Source organism: Palaemon carinicauda, chromosome 23 (genome assembly GCF_036898095.1).
Source record: "Palaemon carinicauda isolate YSFRI2023 chromosome 23, ASM3689809v2, whole genome shotgun sequence".
NCBI lineage: Eukaryota > Metazoa > Arthropoda > Malacostraca > Decapoda > Palaemonidae > Palaemon > Palaemon carinicauda.
Genome location: NC_090747.1, coordinates 28,336,466 through 28,346,008, shown reverse-complemented (window position 1 = coordinate 28,346,008; position 9,543 = coordinate 28,336,466). Strand labels below are relative to the sequence as shown.

General features: G+C 37.5%; 1 protein-coding gene across 1 annotated transcript in view; it reads left to right on the top strand.

The window, feature by feature from the left end:
- The first annotated feature begins 3,649 nt into the window (after positions 1-3,649).
- The window catches only part of LOC137617506 (piggyBac transposable element-derived protein 3-like), an 18,692-nt gene continuing 12,798 nt past the window's right edge, over positions 3,650-9,543 (top strand). The window contains exon 1 of the mRNA XM_068347526.1: positions 3,650-3,863. Coding sequence (XP_068203627.1) covers positions 3,650-3,863 — 214 coding nt within the window. The remainder of the gene's footprint in view (positions 3,864-9,543) is intronic.

Here is a 9,543-nt window from a genome sequence, read left to right as displayed (position 1 = left end):
AAGAAAATTTTTATACACGGTCAGATTTTGGTATTGAACTTTGACACATTTGATTTGTCTTGGTGACCTACATTTTCTAACCTATTGTGGATTACTAATTATTTTTATTTGTTATTGGGAGTATGTTTTATTTTGTTGTGCACTATAATAATTATTTTTTTTCTTTTGTAGGTTTAGACATTTTCAGAGATTACTAGTTTATTTTTTTTTTATTTTTTTAATATATTGAATTTTTTCATATATTTTGTGAATAAAAATAAAATTAGAATAATTGTTTTTTAACGACGTGTTTAAAAGTGATATGCCTGCTAACTATCTCGTCTCTATTTAAAGGCTGTTAATTACCACTGAGTAACAACAAAAGATTTTGATTAATGTTTTAGCTTCGGATGCTATATTGGAAGAACTTGGGTAGTTCTGTGATATTCATTTTTGGCGGCGACATTATAACCATTTGTAGTGATAAGTAATCCCTTCATTAATGTTAATTATTAGAATTTTTAATAAATGAATAAAAGCCATGCATTGCAAATAAACACTTTATCATAATTGGTGTTCAACTAATAACCAAAAAGGTAAAAGTTTTAAAACGGAAATCCACGAATTTATGAATCCACGAACCATCATTTTTTATAAAACAACGAAAATTGGTACCCACGAACAAAAATGCGTTCACAGTAGTGTAGAATATTGTACCACCCGTGTGTCACACGATCGTACATAGTAACAACATTTCTCTTTTTTGTATTCATTATCCTTTGTATCTTCGCTCTCCCTTTGCATTGACAGCAACTTGCATTACCCTTTCTGCCTACTTCATTGTTAACTGTTAACAGACCCTCTAGCCAGTTCGACTAGAAATAGCATGTTTGTATTATGTAACCTTCTTACTGGGACCTAGTGTGTATATATACTCAATGTGTCTGTAATAAAGTTACGAAGTTGCATTCATCTTACCATTGACTCACATCCTACTCTCGGCCCGTCACATTTGTGACCCCGGAGGTTGACTCGCTCCTTCCGCCTCCGCCCCCCCTCGCTGTTACTATGGCGGACTCCACATAAGTTGGTGCCGCCCCATTCAAACTTTCTTCGCTCGCCAGTGGAGAAGCGTTTGCTTGGTTTTAGCACACAGAAGTCCAGTTCCGAATCAAGGGCGTGACTCTCTTGACCACGACAGCAGATTTTGTTCTCGCAGCAATACCCGAGGACACATTCCCGGAAATCTACGACTGGCTTTGTGAACAAGAAGAAACCCCAATAGCGCATGACACCCTCAAAACATACCTTCTGCAGCAGTACTCACCGTCGCCAGCCGCTCGTATACTAAAGCTTTTCAACTCTCTCAACAACAGTTGGGGGACCAAAGGTCTTCGCTCTCCTTCTGGGAAATGACCAGTATTGCTCGGCTGCAACCTGCCACAGATGGCTCTCCTCGTGAGGAGAACCTACTCTGTGCCCTTTGGATACGTTGTTTACCCAAACCTGTACGCGCTCCCATACCCTTATGGACAGCTACTTCACGACCTTCAAGACTACCATCAACGCCTCCACTCCTGACAAAGAAGACACCTATTCAACATCAACCGAAGATGATATGAATGCCGTAGGACACACGCGCCTACCTCGTGACGTGCCGGAGCGGTGGCAAAGGCACCCATCACCCATTACTCGATCGCACCCCAACCAACGACTTCTACAGCCACTTACTGCTGCCCATCAGCAGCAGTTGTGCAACCACCACTCCCTATTCAGGGCTGCCGCAAACAAATGTGCTAAGGATTATCATTGGCCCAAAAACGTGTAAGTAGGCCATCGCTCATGGCAGGGGGCTCCTATGTCTGTCTAATTTTGCTGATGTCCACCTGGCAGCTGCCAACAGATATGCGATACCCACCTACGGTTGCGAGAACCTCACCTTATTGTTTGGAAAAGGCTAATTTAATTGGAAGTTTCTCGTTGCTGACGTCAAATTGCCAATCCTCGATGAGGATTTCCTCTCTCATTTCCACCTCCTGGTCGATGTCGCCCACCGACAATTGGTCAACGCAGATTTGTATTTGTCGACATCTCTTCAACCCGCCCCCTCCAACCTCGCTCTCCACATCAGCTCACCCATGGAAGCGTACGCCCACCTACTCGTGTTGTACCTGGAAGTTTTTTCGTCCAGAACCTCGCCAAACCCCCACGGCTCCGGCCAAACACGTTATTTATCACCATATCAAGATGATGGGACCTCCGGTCTTTGCCAAATTAAGACATCTGGCCCCGGATCAATTTGCAGCTACCAAACAGACATTCGCTGAAATGGAAGAAATGGGCTTTTGCCAAAAGGCCTCCAGCCCATAGTCGTCACCCTTAAACATCGTCATGAAGAAGGACGACTCCCTCAGTCCATGTGGGGATTACAGGCGCATGAACATAAAAACAGAACCGGATCACTACCCTCTCCCAGACATTGCCGGCGTGATCTCCTATCTGCACAAAGCGAAAGTTTTCTCCTCGGTCTACCTCCTGAAGGGGTATTATGAGGTGCCTATGTACCCAAAACACATCTCCAAGCCCACCTTCACCACACCCTTCGATGCATACAACTTCAAAAACTCCTGTTTTAGACTTTGTAATGCTGGGGCCACATTTCAACGTCTCATAGATGGCATATTTGTGGACCTCCCCTTCTCTGTATGTTACTTGGACCACATAATGTGTTCCCTTCCTCAAAAGAGGAACACCTCCGTCACTTAACCATCGTGTTCAACCACCGACAACAAAACGGTCTTGTAGTCCGGTACGACAAGTGTACCCTAGGCACCAACGAAGTGTTTTTCTAAGGGGACTGCATCACTCCTGAAGAAGTCCATCTCATCCCTGAGAAAGTAGCAGCTGTTCAGAACTTCCCCACACAATCGAACGTCAAAACACTGCAGGAATTCTTAGGCATGATCAACTATTATCGCCGTTTTCTGCCCGCCATTGCTGTCACTCTTGCTCCCTTCTACGCCTCCCTCAAGGGCAGGCCAAAAGACCTGAAGTGGTGTCCCCTTCAAGAAGCAGCATTCTGCAATGCAAAGAATACCCTATGAACAACTGCTGCTCTCGTTTTTCCCGTCCCATGTGCCCCTCTCCTTCTCTCCTCCGATGCCAACGACATCACTATTGGTGCAGTACTGGAACAGGTGGTCAACGGCTTACCCCGCCCACCGTCCTTCTTCAGCAGAAAACTGTCCAAGGCAGAATAAGGTTATTCTACCTTCGATCACGAATTGCTAGTAGTGAACTTGGTTCTCCCTCACTTTCGCAATTTCTTAGAAGGTATGCCCTTCGTCATTTGCACAGAACACAAGCCTCTGGTGCACGCCTTCACTTAACAGTCTGATGTCTGGTCTGCCCGTCTACGCCGACATCTCTCCGCCATGGCTGAATACAATTGCACCCTTCAATACGTCCTTGAGAAAATAAATCGCGTTGTCAATGCCCTGTCAAGAAACACATTGGCTGCCGTTCAACTGTGATTGGATTACAACGCCCCTTACGTCGTTCTACTGCACAGCTGCTGAAGACTAAGTTCATTTGGCAAAGCATTACTAAGGATGCTAATTATTGGGTCCGCACCTGTAATTCTTGCCAAACTTCTAAAGTACATCAACACATGGATTCAGGAGTGGGCACCTTTCCTCAACCTCAGCGCCGTTTTGCCCACATTGACATCGACGTTGTAGACCCCCTACCCACATCACAAGGTCACTGTAATCTGTTTACCGTAATCGACCGCACCACTCGTTGGCTTGAAGCCATTCCCATGGAAACTGAAACGTTACCCTTATGTATATCTGCCTTACTCTCAGAATGGGTAGCAAGATTTGGTATCCTTGAGCATATTACTTCAGACAGTGGTACCACTTTCACCTCTCAATTGTGGACATCATTACCGAATCTGCTGGGCATCACCCTACATCAGACAACTGCCTACAACCCCACTGCCAATGGAAGGATTGAACGATTTCATAGCACCCTAAAAGCAGCAAGGACTCCAACTGGTTTACTCAGTTTCCTTGGGTCCTCCTGGGACTAAGGATCACTCCTAAAGACGCCCTAAACGTCTAGGCAGCTGAAATGGTGTATGGCGACACGTTGGTCGTCCCTGCCGAATTTTTTCCTTCTGCAACCTCCTCCGACGATCTCCAGTGCATACGTCATGTTGTGGGAATATTTACTCTATGCAGCCAGACTTACAAGCTCCCAGCGAAGCATCACATACCGACAGATTTGCACTCTGCAATGCACTCTTCCTACACAACAACACTAGCAAGCCACCGCTAACGCACCATTATACGGGCCCTTTTCTTGTGATCCGACACAACCAGAAAGCATTCTTACTAAACATTATTGGCAATGAAGACTGGGCCTCCATTGATCATCTAAAACCTATTTATCATCTGCCAGATGACCCACATACATTTTGCCTCTCCAGATCAGGGCGCCATATGTAACATGTACAGTATGTCATTTTTAAGATGGGAGCCATGTACCACCTGTGTGTCAGACGATAGTACATAGTTACGACATTTCTCTTTTTTGTATACATTATCGTCTGGATCTTCGCTCTCCCCTCGCACTGACAGCAACTTGTATTAACCTGTCTGCCTATTTCATTGTTAACTGTTAACAGAACCAGTTGCCGCTTTGACAAGAAATAGCATGTTTGTATTTTGTGACCTACTTACTGGGACCTAGTGTATATATATACTTGATGTGTCTGTAATAAAGTTCTTAGTTGCATTCATCTCACCTTTGAGTCACAACCTACTCTTGGCCCGTCACAATATCATTAGTAATTGCTTTAAAGGAAAAAAAAGTGCTTAAAATGACATATTTGGTCTCTGATAGTTATATTTTAAACGTATGTGAAGAAAGGTAGAATCTTAATTTTATTCCTCTTTTATAATATATATATATGTGTATATATATATATATATATATATATATATATATATATATATATATATATATATATATATATATATATATATATATATATATATATATATGTGTGTGTATATATATATATATATATATATATATATATATATATATATATATATATATATATATATATATATATATATATATATATATATATATATATGTGTGTGTGTGTGTGTGTGTGTTTGTGTGTGTGTATGATGAATTGGAAGCAAGAAAAAAAATATGTTATTTATCTAGATTTGTATTACATTCAGTACAAGACATAAGCAAAAATGTTCTTATTCAATATCAAAAAAAGCTTTCACAAAAGAACAAAATCTTAATAAAGAAAAAAAATGGATATGACAGTAAAATTAAAGAGAGATGAAAAGAAATTATTGGAAATATCCAAAACAATAAACAAACCAAGAACCCAAGACATTTGTGAACACAATCACACCAAAACTGAGGAAGCACTAAAGAAAAGAAGAATAATGAAATGTATTATTATTATTATTATTATTATTATTATTATTATTATTATTATTATTATTATTATTATTATTACTATTATTGTTGTTGTTGTTAATAAGGTATAATCCTAGTTGGAAAAACGAGATGCTATACGCCCAAGGGCTCCAACATGGAAAATAGCCTTGTGAGGAAAGGAAATAAGGAAATGAATAAGCTATAAGAGACGTGATGAACAATCAAAATAAAATATTTCAAGAACAGTAAAAACTTTAAAATAAATGTGCCATATATAAACTATAAAAACTTAAAATAACACGATGAAGAAAAAACATATAGAATAGTGTGCCCGAGTGGACCTTCAAACAAGGGAACTCTATCCCAAGACCGTGGATGACCATGGTGCTAGGCTATGGCACTACCCAAGACTAAAAAACAGTAGTTTGATTTTGGAGTGTCAAGCTAGAAGAGCTGCTTACCATAGCTAAAGAGTCTCTTCTACCCTTATCAATAGGAAAGTAGCCAATAAACAACTAGAGTGCAGTAGTTAACCCCTTGAGTGAAAAAGAGTAGTTTTTCAATCTCAATGTTGTCCGTTGCATGAGGACAGAAGAGCATGTGGAAAGAATAGGCCAAAATATTCGATGTGTGTAGTGAAAGGAAAAATTATCCGTAACCAGAGAGATGGTGGGATCCAATGTTGTACTTTCTGGTCAGTCAAAGACCTGATCTCTTTCTAGCGGCAGTAAGACTTAGAATAGGGCACGAACAGATGTTTGCTTTAAAGTATACAAATGGAAATATTTTCCTCAATAGAGATGAGGTGATAAAAATTGTAGAGGATTTCTATATAGTGCTATACATTATTGATATAAGAAAGACCTTCACCATTAGTAATAATGAAACGCATGAGCCGGTACCAAACGTAATAATAGGAAGTTTTAAAAGACTTGAAAAGACGCAAATCAAAAAGAGAAGATGGCATAACAATGGATGGAAGAGATTCCATAGTATTAAGACTAACTGAGCTGTAAATCAAATATCTGCCATAATGCTCCGTACCTAGAACTTAGAAAAACTATCATTATACTAATTCACAAAATGTGAAACGCAATAAACCTCAAAAATTACCGTCCGACAAGTTTACTCTACGTAATATATAAAAAAATCTTAGTGATCATACTAGGTAGTGTAAGAAGTCTTTAAAAGTGGCAGTCAACAATTGGCCATATCTCTTATATCAAACAGGTAATTGAAAAATTCACAGAGTATGACAAACCCCTATGTATGGCATTTATAGACTATGAGGTAGCTTCTGATTCTATCAAAAGTTCATCATTAACGAAAGCAAGCCTCTCAAAGAAAGAGAATAGATTAATGTTATGTTAGAACACTAGAAAATATCTTCACAGAAATACAGCAATCTTAAAAATACGTAAAGATAGTGAGAAAATTAAGATTGAGAAAGTAATTAGACAAAAAAACCTCATCTCTCCTGAATTATTCAGAACGTGCCTAAAAAAAGTTTACAAAAATCAAGACTCGGAAAATGTAAGGATTAACAATAATGGAGAATATCTCAACAACTTAACATTTGTAGATGACATAGATTTGTTAAATGACTCATGGAGGAATTGCAAAAGACTATAGACCATTTGAATAGAGAAAGCATAAATGTAGGACTCACAATGGATATGAGTAAAACAAAGATATATTCTATATAAATAATGGTTATGGATGATACACTAAATATTCTTAATGAATATAAAAGCTGAGGAGAGACAATATTTGTTTCCCCAGAACTTGACACCGAAATTGAAATAAGAAGCGATTTATATCGATGACTGAATGAAAGTTCGTAGGTTTTTATTCGATATTCATTGATGTCTACTTATATGAAATGTAAATTGTTTCTAGAAATCATAAACGGTTATAGTCTCCTTCAGGATTTATGATAATTGTGCCACCCTGCACATGTCAGTGCAAAGGTCGTTACTATAAAGAGTTTTAGTCTGGGGGACCGATGGCACAGGAGTTAAATCATCTGGTAGTCATTTGGAATCGAATCCCGTATACCTGAATATGCCAGGTACATTTTCATACAGTACATACAATCTGACGAAAGGAAGGTGTTCGTTTAGGAATTACATGATATAATTCACTCCTGAATGTTAAAGGTTAGTGTGGCTGAATGTTTATTTTTCATCAAACACATTCTCTCTCTCTCTCTCTCTCTCTCTCTCTCTCTCTCTCTCTCTCTCTCTCTCTCTCTCTCTCTCTCTCTCTCTCTCTCTCTCTCTCTCTTAGTACTGTGAATCCTAAGAAAATAAATAAAATGCATAAGTAAAAATTTCTTCTCTCTTCCATATGTTGACTATGTAGGAACGACATAAAGGTTCAGAAGAAAGTACAGTAAATATTTCAAACGTCGAGTGTTAATATAAAAAACTTTAAAAGAAAGAATATATTCTTTTTTTTTTTTTCAGAATAACTTATTTATTAGATCCCTGCGAAGAAGCGACAGGTTGGTAGAAAACTCCATATTTTTCGAAGAATGATTAAAATGTTTATCCTGAGCTGTAATGATATGAGAGAGAGAGAGAGAGAGAGAGAGAGAGAGAGAGAGAGAGAGAGAGAGAGAGAGAGAGAGAGAGAGAGAGAGAGAGAGAGAGAGAGTGTTTCTCCCTACAGGTTATATAATTTGATTATGAATCCAGCCAGTTCACCAGCTGTCAATCAATCAAAATCCCTGAATTCCTTCTGCATTGCATTGTGCATTCCCTTTCAGTCGCTTTGTTTGACATTCGGTGTCACGATGGGCACTTGCTAATTTCCCAAAGTCACACAACTAAGAGAAATAGGATTTTAACCTAACTTCCACCATTAATACAGTCTATCAAAGTGAATGAGCAGAAGATTAGCATCTATGTCTATTTGATATTTCATGCAATAATTCTACTTTTCCTTCAGTGAAGACATATTTTGGTAATAATCAGATAATATGAAATCTTCGTAAATAGTGATAATATTCGTCTCTTATATTTCTTTAAATTATATCATTATACCTCTTTCAAGTCGTAATTTTCAGAGAGACATCACCTCAAAGGAACGTATACCTCGAAAATGGGGGAACATTTACTTTTAGACACATAAGAATATCTATATAAAGAAATATTTGAAAAATCTCTTTTCTTTGGAAGTGGTGTTAAGATGGTGACTGATTTTGAAGAACAAAATACAGTAAGCGGCAAAACTGCCCTCAGATTGTATTTGGAGTAAAATGAATCAATGACAAATGGAAACGAGAAAAAAAAAAAGGCTAGATGAGAAGTTGGGAAAGACGAAAGGATTAACCAGTAAACAAAAACGATATATCTGTCTGGAATACTTATTAATTGACTATAATAATTAAGAGAGTATGCCATTTTTAAATTACAAAATGTTAACGAATATGATACATAATATTTTTCGCCCAAAGCTTACATCATTCGTCAAAATTTTATATCTCTGAGTTTAAATTATTAAGCTGCTAAAATCATTGTAGAGCATCGGATAAAAGTTATTTATAATAAAAAGAATAAATCAATTTATTTGTGGGAAAAGGTTACTTGAAGGGTTTTAGGTTTTCGTGTTATAATAATGCTAATTTTATCTCATTGCCAATGCTTTCCTTTTTCCTAAATATACCTCATTATTAAAATGATCACGTGGAATGTGTTAAACATGGTCCTAGCTATTTTCTTTGATTATTTAAGTAAATTACTCTTCAATGAAGTGATTTTGAAAATTTAAAAAATTCATATTGGTTTTAATACACTTAGCAGTGGCTATATATATCTACGCGTTATTTTTTTTATTTTTTTTTTTTTTACAATTCTGAAAGTTTCAAAATTAAATGAGATAGATTCTGATGAGAAAGTAATAAAATTATAAGGGATTTTTTCAGTTATTACATTTATTTCCTGCATATGATTTTAGCAAACTACCTGAATCTTTGAGTTTTTAATTTTATCTGGTAATCTTACTTTATAATTTTGTTAAAAAAAGAATTTTTTTTGTTCTCCGTTAAATTTGATTCTTCCTTATACTTATCCAGATAACTTTACC